Source organism: Talpa europaea, assembly GCF_964194135.1.
Source record: "Talpa europaea genome assembly, chromosome: X".
Taxonomy (NCBI): domain Eukaryota; kingdom Metazoa; phylum Chordata; class Mammalia; order Eulipotyphla; family Talpidae; genus Talpa; species Talpa europaea.
Genome location: NC_140081.1, coordinates 51,358,030 through 51,376,756, shown reverse-complemented (window position 1 = coordinate 51,376,756; position 18,727 = coordinate 51,358,030). Strand labels below are relative to the sequence as shown.

At 38.6% G+C, this 18,727-nt stretch overlaps 1 protein-coding gene across 2 annotated transcripts in view; it reads right to left on the bottom strand.

Annotated features, from left to right (window-relative positions):
• Positions 1 to 9,803: 9,803 nt before the first annotated feature.
• The window catches only part of ATP7A (ATPase copper transporting alpha), a gene marked incomplete at both ends in the record, with an annotated part of 114,605 nt that continues 105,681 nt past the window's right edge, over positions 9,804 to 18,727 (bottom strand). For both annotated transcript variants that reach the window (XM_084258486.1, XM_084258485.1), the window contains 5 exons: positions 9,804 to 10,080; positions 10,653 to 10,755; positions 13,528 to 13,645; positions 14,164 to 14,367; positions 16,051 to 16,193. In XM_084258486.1, coding sequence (XP_084114612.1) covers positions 9,804 to 10,080; positions 10,653 to 10,755; positions 13,528 to 13,645; positions 14,164 to 14,367; positions 16,051 to 16,193 — 845 coding nt within the window. The remainder of the gene's footprint in view (positions 10,081 to 10,652; positions 10,756 to 13,527; positions 13,646 to 14,163; positions 14,368 to 16,050; positions 16,194 to 18,727) is intronic.

Genomic DNA, 18,727 nt, shown 5'->3' with positions numbered 1-18,727 from the left:
CACACTGCTGAGGGGAGCAGTGGGCGAGACAGGAGAGGTCTTCTTTGCCATGTGGGTTTCTCTCCGGCCAGTCGGGGATCAAACTTGGCTGCGGATAGCCTCATAGTACGGTGCTTAACCCCTTGCGCCACCAGAGAGGCCCAATATTTCATTTTTAATCTGAGTAAGGCAACCAACCAATCTCCATGACTGTTGAGTTGTTCGATTGCTCAGCTCTCTTAAAACCCTGAACCCTTTGCCCCCAAATGTCTTTGAGATTTAAGAATACTCTATTTCCCCAAGTCTCAAATTTAATAAGGCACCCCTTGTCAGACTAGCCTCACTCACTGGGGTCCTCTCCCTCTCCAAGAATACAACAATCAGGGAGGCTTCTTTTATGGATCCAGTGAGTGTTCTTATAGGTCCTTTCAATGGTGGATGACCTTTAGTAGACCCCAGAGTCTCCAATTCGTCCTCCATCTCAGGTACCAGGATGGGAATCTGACAGATTAATGGCAAGAGGCACACTGACAGGCAGTATGAAAGTTCTCCAGGGAAATTGGGAAACAATTTCAGAAGAATCAATGGCTATCCCCATACTGTTCACCAGTCTCCCCCTCCTTAATCCTAGTGCCAGAATAGATAAACTCCAGAATTCCTCTACACAAATGTGTGTGCACCTGAAGGCTACATCTTCATCTGTGATGTCTGAGATCATACCCTGCCCTCCTCCTGACAACCAGCTACTCTTCTCTAATACCTGCCATTTGTTAACCCCTACCAATGCATAGATAATGTTCACTGTGTGAGAGATTGCTATATCACTATGCTGGGGGTGAAAGGAATAGGGAGAAGTATGCTGTAATCCTGCATTAGGGAGGCAGGAGTAGGGCTGGTAGTTAAACTCGCTGCCCTGTGGTCAGGTTTCGTTTTCCATGAAGTCACTTTAAGGAATCTTTCCCAACAAATAATCTTGCTGAGCAAGCTAGACAGGCACTAGCATGTTTATATGAATTACTCAACACCCTTGCTAATATGCCCCCAACAATAGACTTGGCCTGGATTATCTTCTGGCAGCACAAGGGAAAGTATGTGCAGTTACTTATTGCCACAACTAGATAAATAGCACAGGGAAATTGGAGGTTAATATCAAGGCCATATATAAACAGGTCAAATGGCTTCACCATATCAGGTAGGCAAACCCCTCTACCACTTCCATTTGGAATACTATTAAATCAGCCATTCCTTCCATTGGTTTTTACCCCTAATAGGGTTTTTTTGCCCTGCTGTGGCCACTGGTGGCAATCCTATTGTTACTGATCTTTGGGTCATGTCTGCTCAACCGCTTATCTTTTCCAGATTGCAGCAGTTCTACATCAAGATGATGGTTACAGAAGTCTTCCAACCTACCCCTACTCAGGATGGCAGCTGATCCCACCACTCACTAGAACAGTCAGCAAGAGATTTTCACTCCTCCAGAATTCAGGGGCAACAACCCTGTCCAGCAAGAAGTAGCTGCAGAAGAAGAGCCCGTTGGTCCCAAGTTCCCATAAAGTTGAGGATGAAATCTCTCAGGGGGTAATGAGACAGTGTAGGTGAATTAAACTTTGAGTGATAGCATGGAATTGTCCAATAGCCTGTTTAAACAGGTGTACTAAATCATGAGCTGACAGGTTGCAGCTGAACATTTGGTTTAAACATCCTATCCCAGTAGACCGACTAAAGGTGCCACACTTAGACAAAAGGAGCTATATCCTCAAAAATGATTGTTTCACAATTTCCTGGAAGGGGCAGGCTGTGGCCAAGGGCCATTTCATGTCTCACCACTTGTGTTTTCTCCACCTATATGGATTACTGTCCAATCAGACTCTTACCACTTGTTTCAAAAGCTTAAAAGTCCAATGAAGTGCTTTCACAGCTGTTCCAGCTCCTGGGGAGACTGACTTAGAAATGATGGCTGTGGATGGGGAGACTTTTACGATGCTTACTCAGCAGCGTCTACAGGCTGAAAGGAGTAATCTAACCAAGGTATCTGCCAGTCCCTGAATAATTTATTTTGAACAGAGGCAGCTGGTTCATGTGACTATTTGAAACAAAAACTTTACTGTAGGGTAAATGGTTTTTCAGGCTTTTCTGCCCTCCCACCATTAGGATTGCCCTGCCTGATGGGCACCTGCAGTTGTTAGATTGTTGCAAACTGTCTTATTTACTTCTGTGGGCCATGGGAGGAGTACTGAGATAGTCACAGACAGAAGCAGCGCAGGAAAGAGACAGGAGATAGAAGGGGTGAATGAAGCCAGAGAAGCCCAGGATGAAGACTTGCCTGGGGCTTGGAGGCCTACCAGCCTCCTGGCCCCCTGGCACTCCTGCCTGCCATGTACCTGTTTGCCACACTACATGTAAAGCTCAATAAAAGCCTGAGAAAGCCGCGGAGGGCTCCAAGACTCTCCTTTACCCGTCTGCCGAATCAGAAAACCTGCACAGTGCCCATCCTGCCCCTACATTTACCCAACAGTTAACGTCCTAAATTTAAGAACTCACTCAGCTATGCCTCAATGTGAGAGCAGTATTTTAGTTGAAGTGACACAAACATGAAGAGTAACAATTATGGGCCTCCCCGGTGGCGCAGCAATTGAGCGCTGGTTGTGAAGCTGCCCACAGCCTCTGCAGTGCCAGTTCCATCCCTGGCCACCGGGCGAGGGTCCCACATAGCGCGCAGACCTCTCCTGCTGCCCACTGTTCCCCTCAGCAGTGTACTTCGTCACTCTGCCTGTTCTGTTCCCCGCTCTGGCTCTGGTGAATTCTCTCACCCTCCAGCGCCTCTGACTGTACCCAGTGCTTGCATAAATAAATAAATAAATCTTTAAAAAAAAATAACGATTATGAAGGAAAATGGAAAGCTAATATTGCAAAATTTAAGGACTCAAAGGAATGCGATTAGTTTAGGAAGAATTTACATGGTCTCACTCATAGCAGGAATTTAGAAAACCTAAATAACCGACCAGGAAAAAGACTAATTAATACAAAGTAAACATCAAAATCAACAAGCAACTATAAACCAGAGACACACTGGTGGGGGGGGGGAGAGGAAGGACTAGGATCAAAATAAGGGGGGGTGCAATTGTATGGGGGATATAACCAAAATGAAAATGCATACATTGTGCAAAAATGAAAAATGATGTAAGATTTATATAAAATAAAATATTAAAAAAAATTACATGCTGCTATTTTGGTGCTCCTCAAATCTTGCAATAAGGGCCTTCTTACAGGCAGAAGAAGCTGTCTTCAAAATAGGTAATTAGCAACTTAGTTGCAGAACAGTAACTGAACTACACACCCAAGTAGCTGTGACTAGTTTGTCCTTCTACCCCTATGATCAAGCTGAGGAAATAATAATTTTCCTTGTGTTTTGTGTGTGTGTGTGTGTTTTAGAAATATCACCTCCATTACCACTAACTCTCACAATTCTGCAAGACAGGATTTTTTTTTTCAATTTTTATTTTCTTACATCATTTTTGATTTGTGTACAATATTTGCTTTCTCCCCTCAGGTGTAATCCCCAGAAATCTCTCACCACAGCACCCATAAATGGTAACTATAGTCCCTTGTGCTCTTCTTGTTACAGGGCAGGGAGAGGGGCACCCCAGACCCTATAAACTTGCCTGCTCTAAATAGGTTCTGCCCTCTACCACATCAACACAAAACATACAAGACTTTAATGAAAAGGAACTTTAATATAATTAGTAAACAGTACAGGAAAGGCAAAGAATATAGTTTCTAAATCAACCACCCACAGTTACCTATCCCCTCGTGGGTAAAAGTCCACCCAAACAGGATTGGCCCAGAGCAAGGCCCAAAAGCCTGCCACAAGTCTAAAGCATCTTCCAGTGGGGACCCACAGAAAAGGATAGAAACAACCAGACAAGTTTGGGAGGAAAAGAGCAAAATCGAAATCAAGATAAAAGCTGCCATTGTCACATCCCCACGGGTCTCTCAGCATGTATTCATTTGGTTATATCCCCCATACAATCTCTATGTCAACCAGTCCACGACCAAAAGGCAAGCGCCGTTTCTTCATGTTTCTCTCTGCTCAGTGTGTCTCCTCCAGGTCTCCTTCTGTCTCTCCATCCTGTTTCCTTCCTTTTCAGTCTCCCACGCAGCTTCTTCTCCTCCCTGCTCAGCTCTAACCTCCCTTGGGTGGGGCAGGAAAACTGGAACCTCACCCTTTCCTGGGGACCACTGTTACATTCTCTCCCGTTTTGACCCCTCTCCTTCCTCCTTCCCTGCTGTATGCCTCAGATCTATAGTTTAAGGCAGAATTCTTTATTTTTTAAGTTTTATTTTATTGGGGCCTCCCTGGTGGCGCAAGGGGTTAAACACCGCACTATGAAGCAATCTGCATCCTCTGCAGCATGAGTTCGATCCCCGGCCGGCTAGGGAGCAACCCACGTGGTGCTGCAGACTTCTCCTGTCTCGCCCTCTGCTCTCCTCAGCAGTGTATTTCACTTAGTCTGCCTGTTCTGTTCCCCACTCTGTCTCTGGTGAATCCTCTCACCCCTTGCATGTCTGGCCTGTACCCCAGCTTTTGTGTGCATAAATAAATCTTTTTTAAAAAGTTTTATTTTGTTTACTTATGCATACAAGAACTGGGGGCTAGGTGGAGGGGAGTTGTGTGAGAGGATTCACCAGAGACAGAGTGGAGAGCAGAACAAGCGGATCTACTGAAATCCACTGCTGCGGGAAGCAGCAGATGAGACAGGGGAGGTCTGCTGCATAAGGCAGGAATTCTTATTCTCACTTTGTACTTGAAGACACTTCTAAGGTTTCCTAAAAGTTTTAACTTGAAGTTTCTTTAAAGTAACTTGTTCATGGTCATTGTGATAGGAAGATGCCTACATCCTATGCCCAGAACATGTGAATATGTTAGTTCACTAGGCAAAAAGGGACTTTACAGATGTAATTAAGGATCTTGAGATAAGTAGATTATTCTGTGTCATCTGAGTAGAACTAATGTCACAAGGGTCATTATAAGAGGGAGACAGAGGATCAGAGGTAATAGAAAATGTGACAATAGAAACCAGAAGTTGGAGTGATCTTAGGGGCCATGAGTCAAGGAATGTAGGCAGACTGTAGAAGCTGAAACAGGCAAGATATTGGATTCCCCCTAGAGTCCATAGAAGGAATTTTTTTTAGCCCCAAGACACATTTCATATTTCTGTCAAATTGTAAGATAATAAATTTAAGACACTAAATATGTTGTAATTTGTTATAGCAACAATAAGAAACTGATAAAGCCACCCAGCTGGTAAGAGACAGAATTGGGATTTTGTGAATAGGTCTGGTGGGATCCAAACCAGTGCTCTTTCCAACATTATCGGGATAAAGTGCTTTTAAAGAAATAGTGGATGTAAACATAGGTGAAAACCGTAGAACACAAAGAACTTAGTAGAGCTGATCCTGGAGTCTTTTGTCCCACAATAATCTCTTCTACATGGCCCAATGTGTTCCAGTTCAATAGTTCTGAAGTCATTTGGATTAAAAAATACTCTTTTCAAATTACTGCAAATATTTCTGGCCAGATCTAAAGACCACTGGCACTTTAAGATGGATTAAGTTAATCTGTATTTCTTCTATTACTTGGTGATAATAACTTCAATGAATAAAGTTTTGACTAAGACAAAGCAAGTAATTTCAAAGTAATGGCAGTTCTTCAGTCTATAAACAGACCATGTGGTAGGAGGTAAGATTCTTACAGTGAGAAGCTGGGGTCAATTGAGGGCAGTAAATACATTATATTAAAGATTACGTACCCTATTTCAAACTTCTTCAGAGAGAGGACTGACTGTATGGAGGTTTTCAGATTTCTTAAATTGCATGAGATTCTCTTTATACTAGCAACTTCAATTTAAACCTTGTCCTCAAGAGCCTTACTTTTCATCTCACTTGTAATTCATTTTGACAACTAGTGGTGACATCTGTGAAAAGGAAGCTGTTAAGCAAGTAGGGGTGGTTGGTCTTTGTCACTATACAACACACTGTATAGTGCTCCCCCAATAGCAAGAAAAGCTCTTATTTATATTTTGTTCATTTGGGGTAGGCAATCAAGAATGCTTTAATGAACAGAAAGACAAGGAGGACAATAATATTATTTTCTTTGTTTCTCATCTTAAATAAATGACACAACAGGTGGAGTAGAGACTGAAGGAAAAGAGATATCTTGCCCCCTCCCTTTAGTGAATACACAGTGCTGCCCCCAAACCTACCACCATCATTGATTAATAGAAAAAAAAAAAAACCTAAAAACACAAAAGTAGTTTAAAACTGTTGGTGGATGAGTTGGATAATTTAACAAAAGAGACACTGACAAAATTTTTTTTTGTAATACTATAATTATAAAGTTGAAGGCACATCCTTGTCAGAAATAAGATTACATGCTTAAGGAAAAAACAAATTACTGAATATCTTGACTAAAGTAGACAACTGCTATAAAATATTTCAGTACTAAAAAAATCAATGTTTAACAATCTTTAGTTAAACGTCTCTTTAAAAACATAAGGTTGAGATACCTGATTTTGGCTACAAAAGGCATTAATTATCAATGCTATTACAGATGTTCTTTTAATTGAATAATTCATGCATTTGGGCTGTATCTGATTACTCACACCAGATAAACTTTCACAGGAGCTACAAAAAGTTAGTGTAAAAGTAGCTAATAATTTAGCATGAGCCTAAATTTTTTAACATTTGGTAAAATAACATTTTTAATATAGAAAAATAAGAAATGAAAAATTCGAAGGGAGTGATTCCAGGAGTGTTTTTATTCTTATTAAAATAACCAGTTATCAGATACCTCACCCCCCTAAATAATAAAAGAATAAAATAAATATTAATAAAAATAATTTTAAAGCAAGATTCACAAGTAATGGAACAAATCTCAACATAAATTCTTGATTTTAAGCTGTGTACAGAAAAGATAGGCATGCTTAAAATTTTGGAAACATCTAGAGTGCTATTTTAAGAATTCTGAACAAAGAATACATGCAAAGAAAATAAAATTTTTTAAATTAAAGCACAACATAAAAAATTATCTGTGCACAAGGCATCAAACCATCTAAAATGTTGATGCTAAGCTAGGAAAAATAACATTTATCTTTTCACAACTGAAAACCATACTTCTTTAGTCTACAACATTAAATACTCTAGTTTCAGTTTAAAATCTTTGAAATTCAAAATGCATCTTTGGATATTAAGTTAAAAGGTACCCATAATAGAGTCTGAACCTGCACTGGATATGAAAACATCCTTATTATCCTTAGACTGAGGGCATGATTGTTGAGTAAATGCAGAGAGTGATAAAGAAACAACAAATAAAAAACTTCAAATGTTCAAATATCAAATTTAAATATAAAACCATTATTTTTATGTGGTTTGTGTGTATGTATATGACAAACACACATACATATACACATTCATAAAATTTGTTCTGACTAGTTATTTAAAGCCAGTAACTAACTGAAAGCAATGTTTTTGATCCCTTGTATATATATCACCTCTCTCTCGTGAATACAGCTGCTCTATGAAGCTAAAGGAAATTCAAGATTGCAAAAGAATCTTGTGGTAGAGAATTCAAGTGGAGCTACAAACATTTAAAGCATCAAAACAGCATGTTTTCTGCTTTTGTAGTATTTGTGGTAGAGAATTCAAGTGGAGCTATAAACATTTAAAGCATCAAAACAGCATGTTTTCTGTTTTTGTAGTACAGGGTGAAAATGTTGTTGAGTATTTCCAGATTATAGGCTGCTTGTCCCTCTGTTCTATAACATGTGGGTCCTCTGGCATGTGGGGCAATAGAAAAAAAATCAAACAAATATATAATAATAAAAGATAACTGGCTATGTTCAAGTACTTCAAAAAGAAAAAGAGTGGAGGGTAGGAGTGGACAGGGAGGTGGCTATTTATGCAAAAGTCTGTTATATAATTGTCATATTAGCTGTTTCTTCTGGAAGAAACAAGTTGTGGCATGATGAACAACTGTAGTTAAAACAAGAAAGAAATATTAACATTCAAAATGGAAGCATGAGAAATGGCATATGTATGGGCTGAAAAAGAGCATAGACACATAAACTAATTCATATTTCATAATATGGGCTTGCCTTTCTAGCTTCAGTTCACTTTTTAACATAGCTGAAATAAAATTAGATCTTGCAAATCTGAAAGTATAACATTGAATAATAATGTAAACTTTTTAGTGTGCGTATGAATGGATCAAAGAGAAGAATGGTAGGAGAGGGAGAAACACATCCGCCACTTCTACCTGATTGTAGACTATTTTATAAAAATGATTTTTAATATTTATTACTGACCTCAAGAGGAGAAAAGAACTAACACTACAAACACTATGTACTAAGCATTGTGCTAGCAGCTTTATGTATGTCAATTACATAAATGGGAACAAAATATTAGGAATTTATTTATGAGTTCTCTTCCCTTAAACTTTCCACATGTGTAATTCATCTTGCAATTCTCAAGAACATTTAAATAGTGACTCAAGTACCAGATCTCTGACTAATGTATGAACTCACAGAGGACTTTCTAAATTTATATGGCAATATGAACAAGCCCCTAATTTTGCCAATCACATTAACTAACAAGTGCATATGTTTCAAACTGGAGAAAAGCATAGATCTCATTAAAAGTTATGGAAATCTGGGAAATTTCTCATTTGTGTATTACAATTTATTGTGTTTTTTTTTGGTAAAAGCAGCTTTGTATCATAGCATTATTTTAGTCATTTTGAGGGGTTATTTAAAAACAGTTGAAGATAATTAAGTTATATATACAAGCAAAGGTCTTGTCTTCAAAAAGGGACAAATTCAGTGAATCCAGGTAATTTTATATGTACTATATATGTTAAAGAAGTAGTGTTAATATTTGGAAAAAATCAATTATGGAAGAAGCTCAAAATATTAAGTTTCTGGAATGAGGTTGCTAGACTACATTAAGAATGACTTACAGCTGTACTCAGCAGGAATTAATTGAAAGCTTGCACAGAGCTAGGGAGTTACTGAAAGAAGAATCTGATATGTTTTTTATATCAATGGAAAGATGGGACGCAGGGAACCATAAAGACCTATAAGGTTTTCTGAGCTATAAGATAAAGAACAAGATAATGGGAAAGTTGTGATTTATTTTTATCAATGAAAAACTATCAATACTTGGTTCACTTGAAAGATGATAACAAAAGAAAACACACTGGATCATCTAAGAAAGCAACAGCAAGGACAAAGATGCAGGAAGAACAAAGGGGGAAAGAAAGCCTGCAATAAATAAGGCACATCTATTTGTAAACAGTTTCAACTGTTTTCTTTCTAAAACTAGATATTTTATACAGTGCTTTGAAAGTCCTTGCTCCCCAATCTGGTAAGGATAAGGACTCAAGAATCTCCTCAAGGTCATGCTCTCAAAATTTTAAGTTTTTAATTATCTTCATGAGTTTTTTTTTCTTCTTAGTCAAATTAAAAAAATACCTATCACTTTAGCAGCAATTCAGCAATCTCAATTCTAGGGCTTTCTATAAACCTCACTGCCCTAACTAAGCTGTTACTAGTGAAAAAAATACTGGAGTTCATTTTAAATAAAGCTAGGTTCAGAGCTGAGGTTCTGAAAAAGTTTTGCCATAAGACAAATGCAACTTAAATAGAATCCCTAATATATGAGCATGAGACCAACATAAAATCCGACAATATTCTGAAACACTAACATGACGTCATGAATGCTATATCAGTGCATAACATCAGTTAGTAGCACACTCTCTCTATGGCCTGTTACAATGTGGTGTCATCATCTTCCCTGAAGTCTCCCACCAGGAGAGAGTGCTTGTCAGGTTCACTGGTACCAACGCTGTTTAGGGACCGCTTATCAGACAGTAGTGAATTTATGGAGGCTCTGCTATAATTAACAATCCGGTCCAATAAACCCAGTTTAGGAGAATTTCTTGAGGTGTCATCTATTCCAACATGAACGCTGATTTCTGAAGGACTTTTCTGTCCCATCTGGCTTCGGGCATGCAGTTCGTAATTCTCATAATTTGGTTTCCTATAACTGAACACATGGAAAAGTACACTAGTTTGAAATAATCAACTATAACTAGAAGCTTGTTATATTCAAAAAGGGAAGGAAATCTGTCTAGTATGAAATGTACAAAGGCAGTTCCTGCTAGAAAAGTAGCTTAAAAATAATTGCTTGGAGTCACATGCTCGGAAATCCTACTTGTCACAGTCAATGTACTAAATTTTACCCCGCCCAAGTGCTTGTGGTTGTTACATATGACTATGTAAGGTCACAACACATAGCTAACATTTATTAAGAATATTTTGGGCCTATCATTGATCAATACAGGAATAAAACTCACCAACACTGACTGTGGATGATAAAAGCAATATAAAAATAGAAACAAGACTCTCTGCCAGGATCTTGGAAGGGATGGTGATTTTTATCATTACCCCCCCCCCCCAAACCCCTGCCCCTGACCCATCCAGCCTCCTTGGTGGGCTGCCTGGACTGAGGGAGGTGGACTCATATCTCATCTGTCTTGAGTGAAGGTATCAAACCTTGACAGTTAATAAAGGATTTTAATTAAAAAAATACAAACATGAGCAAACCATCATACTTACAGTTTAAGAAAGAGAGAAGAAAGTACTACTGAAACAGAGGAAGCAGCCATTGCAGCAGATCCCATCCAGGGTTGCAAAACCAGCCCAATTGGCATAAAAACTCCTAGAAAGTGAGTTTAGATTAGTTAGAACAGGCAGTACTAAACAAATTACCAATGTGTTTCTAATATGTATATACATATCATTTCCTTGTTTGATATATATTCACATTTATCTTCTTATGGGTAGAGATTTACGTCACTGCCAATTATCACCAATAGAGTGCTGCTATGAACATTCTTGCATGGCTTCCTGTACATGTGTTTGAAAATTTCTCTGGGGTATATACCTAGAGGTGAAACTGCTGGGCTGTAACACGGTCACATCTTCAACTTGAGGTGGATATTCTTCAATTACTCTCCAAAGTGACTGTTACCAGGTCATAATCCCATCAATAGTATATGCAGATTCATGTTCATTCACACTTGGTTTTGACTTTTTTTTACAAGATGTATTTATTTATACAAGAACCAGGGTACAGGCCAGATTCGCCGGAGGGTGAGAGGATTCACCAGATACAGAGCAGGGAACAGAACAGGCAGACTGATGAAATACACTGCTGAGGGGAGCAGTGAGCGTGACAGGAGAGGTCCACAGTGCCATGTGGGGCCCATGCAGGCCGGCCGGCCGGGATCAAACCTGCGCTGCAGAGGCTTTGGACAGCTTCACAGTGCTGGCTCAACTGCCTGCACCACCAGGAGAGGCCCCGGTTTTGACATTTTATTTATTTATTTATTTTTATTTATTTATTTTTTTATAGAGGCATGTTTCCTTCCTTCCTTCCTTCCTTCCTTCCTTCCTTCCTTCCTTCCTTCCTTCCTTCCTTCCTTCCCTCCCTCCCTCCCTCCCTCCCTCCCTCCCTCCCTCCCTCCCTCCCTCCCTCCCTCCCTCCCTCCCTCCCTCCCTCCCTCCCTCCCTTCCTTCCTTCCTTTGTTTTTGTTTATACAAGCACTGGGTACAGTCAGAAGCGCGGGAGGGTGAGAGAATTCACCAGAGCCAGACGGGAGAGCAGAGCAGGCAGAAGGACCGAAGTACACTGCTGAGGGGAGCAGCGGGCGGCTGGGGAGGTCTGTGCGCCATGCGGGACCCTCCTCCTGTGGCCGGGGAGCAGCCGGGGATCGAACTGGCGCCGCAGAGGCCGCGGGCAGCTTCGCAACCCAGCGCTCAACCACTGCGCCACCGGGGAGGCCCCCGGTTTTGACATTTTAATAGTTGCTGATATATAAAAAATGATAGACTTATTATACTTTTAAATTTTTATGTGCTTATTTATATGCTTCTACTTTTTCTACAATGATCATATATTGCTTGCATGATTTTTATTTATTTTTTAAAGATTTATTTATTTATGCATATAAGGCTGGGGTACAGGTCAGAGGTGCAGGGGGTGAGAGGATTCACCAGAGAAAGAGTAGGGAGCAGAACAGGCAGACTGACTGAAACACACTGCTGAGGGGAGCAGCGGGCAAGTCAGGAGAGGTCTGCTGCGCCATGTGGGTAGTTCCCTGGCCGGGGATCGAACTTGTGCTGCAGTGGCTGCAGACAGGTTGCATCTTAACCCCTTGTGCCACCAGGGAGGCCCTGCTTGTATAATTTTTAAAAATCACTTGCTACATGAATTAATCTCTCTGGACTTTGTTTATTCTGGTACTCTTTATCCTCACAACATTTGTGAGAATTGGCTGATAAAATAGCATGGTAATTGTTCTCACATTATTTTATGTCTTTCTTTGGCTCTCAAACCAAAGAAAACAAGGAGTAAGTGGCAATGATTTCTCTTATATCATTATTACTGCCTACTGAGTCCTAAATACAGAGATTCTCAGATGCTTGTTAAACAATTCAAAATTTCCTTTTCTTGATCATATTTCTTCATTCAAGATCTCTCTCTCTCTGTCTCTCTCTCTCTCTCTCCCCCCCTCCTCCCTCCCTCCCTTTTTCTCTGGTCACCAAAGTAAAAAGAGTAGAAAATTCTCTGTACACTATAATTACAACTACGTAATAAAACAAAAAGTGATATAGGGTTAAAAAGACCGAAAGGAGTAAATTTCAATTCCAGAAGAAAAAAGACTGCAAGGAAACATAATAAAATTTAGCTAATAGCAATTGTATTTGGATAGTGTGATTAAAGGTAAATTTGGGGGCCTCCCCAGTGGCTCAGGGGGTTGAGTGCAGCACTGTGAAGCTGTCCACAGCCTCTGCAGTGCTAGTTTGACTCCTGGCCCACCAGGGAGATTCCCACATGGCACGCAGACCTCTCCTGCCTTATCCGCTGTTCCCCTCAGCAATGTATTTTGGTCCTTCTGCCTGTTCTGCTCCCTGCTCTGGCTCTGGTGAATTCTCTCACCCTCCCGCGTCTCTGGCCTGTACCCCAGTGCTTGTATAGATAAATAAAATCTTAAAAAAAAAGTAGTTTAAAAAATAAATAAAAATAAAGGTAAATTTGGTCTCTTCAGCAAAAAGTAAAGACTAAATAAATATTTGTGTAAGAGTATATAAAGAGAAACAAAGCAACATGGCAAAATATTATTAGTGAACTTAGGTGAAAGATATACAGATTTCAATATACCACTTTTTCAACATTTATTTAGGTTTCAAAGTGTTCCAAATATAAAATTGGAAGAAAAAATAAAGTAAAATACATTCTTAAAAATACATTCTTAAGCTTAATGAACATTGATGAAAATCAGTATTATTTATTTTAATATTACTTCTTGCCATACCAACAGGCTATAAACAAAAACAACTCAAAATTTATTAGAAGACTAAAACTTCTAATATGGCTTGTTTCTAATAACTTCAAAGGAAAAAACAATCCTACTTAACATTCACATACCAGCAGCTATGGGGATTCCAATCAGATTATAAATTAGAGCAAAGACAAAATTTATCCGAATCCTCTTGACTGTCTTCCTTGATAAATCAATACTTGCCACTACGTCCAGAAGATCATTCTGAGAAAAGAAATATTTGTGATATTAGTGAGCTACTCTAATTTAACTAGTAACTTTTACATTTGAAATTTTGTGTATAGAAGATAATGATTACCTTTGGGTAACCTGTGAATTAAATACAAATATCAGATATTTAAAAATTTGAGCTAGCCTTAGATGTTCTTCAGGAATTTTTCTCAGGGTTCTGAAGAACCCTTTCATGGATGTATGCTGGTACAGGGATTAAATCTCCTTAAAATAACATTAGCAAGTATTTGTTGAAAGTAATTTCAAGTATATTCTCAAGTCTTAGTCTTCACTTTAGAAGCCTGGATTTCTTATTTGCTTTACTGAATTGAATAAGTCAGGAAATAATTAGTAAGACATGTTATACTCCCATCTCTAGTTCTCCCATTCTCAATGGCTAGGGGCATGGGAATCAGAAGAACAGAATCATTGCTCTCAGTAACCTTTACAACACTACCCATGACCATGGAGGATAGTCTCGCACTCCTCAAAGTTCAGGCCATAGCACTTACCCTTATCAAAACCACATCAGCTGCTTCAATGGCTACATCTGTGCCTGTGCCAATGGCAATTCCAACATTAGCCATAGCCAAAGCTGGGGAGTCATTGATTCCATCTCCTACCATTGCTACTCGTTTCCCCTCCTCTTGAAGTTGCTTCACTTTAGCAACCTTGTGGGATGGTAGAACTTCAGCAAACACCTTAGTAATGCCAACCTACATGAAAATTAAAGTCAATTCATTTCATTTCAAGAAATATTACTGAGTACCTGAACTATAACTCAGCAATCATGACTCATCATTTCTGCCTACCAGATGTTCAAATTTTAAGACTGACAAGCATGATGTAGTCCTATTTGTCTATTTTTGCTTTTGTTTCCCTTCCATCAGGATTGCATCACCAAATGCTTCCCTGCATTTGATGTCTGGTGTGAAATTGTACATCAAAACGACAGCTAAGGAAATAACTGACAAACTAATAAAATTTGAGGAAAAAAACTGATAATATTCATTGCTGGCAAGGATATGGGGAAATGAACTCACTAACATACTGTTAATGGATGTATAAATGGGTACTATCTTCTTGGAGGACATTTGGCAGCATCTATCAAAGGGTAAATATCACTTGGCTCAACATTTTACTTCTAGTTATATATATGGAACATACCTGTACCTATTTTAAAAAAGATGTTCAGGGAGGTACATTACTGCCTAGGGTGTCACAACAAAATTTTCATAATTGCCTAAATGTCCATTTTTAGAGGACTCTAAATAAATTATGATATAGCTGTATCATGAAATTCCATGCAACAATACAGAAAAAAACAAGATTATAAGTGCAATCATGGACAAAGCTCAGAAGTGTATTATGTTTTTAAAAAAGCAAACTGCTTAACAATCTATACAAAAATGATCAAATTTATGTTGAAATACCATAACTGTACATTTATAAATGCATATGAAGATGTGGGGAGGGTAGGACTGTGAAGAACTTTGGAAAAGGGTGACAAACCTTTTACTTTATATCCTTCTGTATTTTTATACAAGAATGCACTCATATATTACTTGTATTATTTAATAGAAAAGGAGGGAAAGCAGGGTCCTCTCTGGTGGCATAGGGGTTAAAGACAGAGCTACCAAGCTATTGCCAGCCACTGCAGCAGGAGTTCAATTCTGGCTGGCCAGGGAGGTGACCTACATGGTGCAGCAGACCTCTCCTGTCTCACCCACTGCTCCCCTCAGCAGTGTATTTCAGTCCATCTGCATGTTCTGCTCCCCACTCTGCCTCTGGTAAATCCTCTCACCACCGCCCCGGCCCCCGGCACTTCTGGCCTACACCCCAGGTCTTATATGCATAAATAAATTTAAAAAAAAAATAAAAAGGGGAGAAAGCATTCCAAAGCAGAAAAGACTAATACGAGGAAGTTTTGGAGATAAGGCAAATATGGGGGTCAGTAGCAGAAAAGTGATGTATCAAAGTTGTGCATTGGGAATGTGGTTCCATCAGTGGTGTTCAGGATGGATTAGAGAGGGTGGTGCTTGGAGCTATTGCCATTTTTTAGGCACGAGAGGATGAGGGCCTACCTTACGCTGGCAGCACTGGTAAAGAATATGAGGAGCATTTCAAAGAAAGCATCAACAGAAACTGATGTGTATGGTGTCACTCAAGCATCCCATAAACTAAGCAGATACCTTTTTGTTTATAAACCTAACTCACAAAGCCCAAAGTCCCTCAAGCATAGCATGCCAATTCTTTTTTAAGTAACCTTATAGGGCTATTCAGTGATAAGGAAGTAGTAGGTAATATGAATGTTTCAGCATCTGATGGCAAGAAAATGTACATGAAGAATTTGAAGTTACCACATACCTCTGACTCCAACAACAAAATCAACCAATTACCTGCGAAGCAATAGATCTCGCTGTTTTACTGTTGTCTCCAGTCATCAGAACTACTTCTAAGCCCATGGATTTCAGAATATGGACAGCCAATTCTGCTTCAGGCTTTACTGTATCAGCAATAGCTATCAAGCCACATAGTTCATCTAATACAGAAGCAGCAAAAAACAAAAGAGTTTGCAATGTGTTGAAATCAGAATAATATTCTAACTTAAATTTTCAGAAAGAAATCAATTTTGTTAAGTAAAGATGTTTAGGACTTGGCAAAACTCAAAATATCTTCAAGTTTACACAGCCCACACAGGGCCACAAACCCTGCAACAAACTTCCATATTTGGCTATGAAATTTTCAGAGAGAGAGGCAGGTAGTAATAGGAAAATGAAAAGAGACCTTGCTATTACTAAAAGACCCTTTTTCTTTGAGAAGGTATTTTCCAATAGCTCCAAACATGTTAGCTAATTTAAAGGTAAATGATACTGAAAACTATTATTTTTTTTCTCTTTAAGGTGAAGGAGGTAGATGGAGACAAAACTGGCATTTTATACTGGGTAGGCAAGGCTCATTGCAAGTGGGTTTTTTTCTTTTTTTAATTAAAAAAAAGTAAATGGAATTTTCTGCTTTCTCATAGACCTAAAAAGGCAATAGCAAGATACTGCCTTCACATCTAGCAATTATAAAGATTAACTAATTAATCTCATAGCTAGAAATTTACCCTAAGAAATAATTTAACAAAAGAAAGCACCTAAAACCTCAAACATGTTTATTGTAGTGTTATATTTTCAATAATGAAATACTAGGAATAGCTTAAATTTCTAACAGAAGACTGATTAAGTTAATGATGGTATACAGTATGGTAAATTATGCAACACTGAAGCAAAATTATATAGCCAAATTGGAAAATGTTTATTATTAAATAAAGGAAAATAAAATAGTATGTGTACAAGGAATTTTAAATTTTTATTCAACTCTTTTAGGTAAAAGTTACATAAAATAAAATGTATTCTTTCAAAAACATAGTATTTGTACTAATATTTTTATTCTGTTAAAATATTTATGAACAAAAACAGAATGAAATATATGGAATTAAAACTAATATTAGGTTAAGATTATGAGATATGGATAGTATTTTAGTTTGCTATTATTTTAATATGTTATTTAGGTTAAAAAAACCTTAATTAGCTTTTTAAAAAAATATAGGTTAAGGAAGAAAATAACAAAGCCAGACAAATACAAAAGGATTTTTTTTTATAAATTTTATTGTTATATTCCCCATACAATTGCAGCCCCCCCCATTCTGACCCCAATACCTCCCCTCCCGCCCCCGCCCCCCTAAAAGTGTCTCTGGTTCATAGTTTTTTGTTGATTTTGATTTTCACTTTCTTATAGTTATTCATTTTCCTGGTCCCTTATTTAAGTTTTCTAGATTCCTGCTATGAGTGAGACCATCCGGTATTTTTCTTTTTCTTTTTGGCTTATTTCGCTGAGCATGATCCCTTCCAGCGCCATCCATGTTGCTGCAAATTGCATGTGTTTATCTTTTTTGAATGCTGAGTAATATTCCATGGTATATATGTACCACATCTTCTTGATCCAGTCATCTATTTTTGGGCATTTGGGTTGTTTCCAAAGCTTAGCTATTGTAAACAGTGCTGCTATAAACATAGGGGTGCAGGTGTTCTTTGGAATTGATGTTTCTGTGTCCTTTGGGTAAATACCTAGGAGTGGAATTGCTGGGTCATATGGAAGCTCTATGTTTAGTAGGTCCAGAAATCTCCACACAGCTTTCCACAGTGGTTGGACCAGTTTGCACTCCCACCAACAGTGCAGAAGAGTTCCTTTTTCTCCACACCCTCGCCAACATTTGTTGTTGCTAGTTTTTTTAATATGTGCCATTCTCACTGGTGTAAGATGGTATCTCATGGTAGTTTTGATTTGCATTTCCCTGATGACAAGTGATGTTGAACATTTTTTCATATGCCTGTTGGCCATTTGCATTTCCTCTTCAGAGAAGTTTCTTTTAAGCTCTTCTGCCCATTTTTTGACTGGATTATTTTCTTTGTTGTTGTTGAGTCTCATCAGCTCTTTGCAGATTTTTGTGATCAGTCCTTTATCATTAGTGTTGGGTGCAAAAATGTTCTCCCAGTTGGTGGGGTTTCTCTTTGTTTTTGTTATTGTCTCTTTTGCTGTGCAAAAGCTCTTTAATTTGATGTAGTCCCAGCTGTTTATCTTTGCCTTCACTATCACTGCTTTGGGTGATGTGTCTGTAAAGATGTCTTTGATGTGCAAATCACGTAGTGTTTCGCCTATATTTCCTTCTATATATTTTATGGTTTCAGGTCTTATGTCTAGTTCTTTAATCCATTTTGAGTTGATTTTTGTGTATGGTGTGAGGTGGTGGTCAAGCTTCATTCTTTTGCATGGAGCGACCCAGTTTTCCCAGCACCATTTATTGAACAAACTTTCTTTGCTCCAATGCATATTCTTTGCTCCTTTGTCAAAGATTAGTTGACCATAAATCTGTGGGTTTATTTCTGGATTTTCTATTCGATTCCATTGGTCTGTATGTCTGTTCTTGTTCCAATACCATGCAGTTTTGATGATTATGGCTTTGTAGTATAGTTTGAAGTCTGGGAGTGTGATGCCTCCATTCCCTTCTTTTTTTTTTCAGGAGAGCTTTGG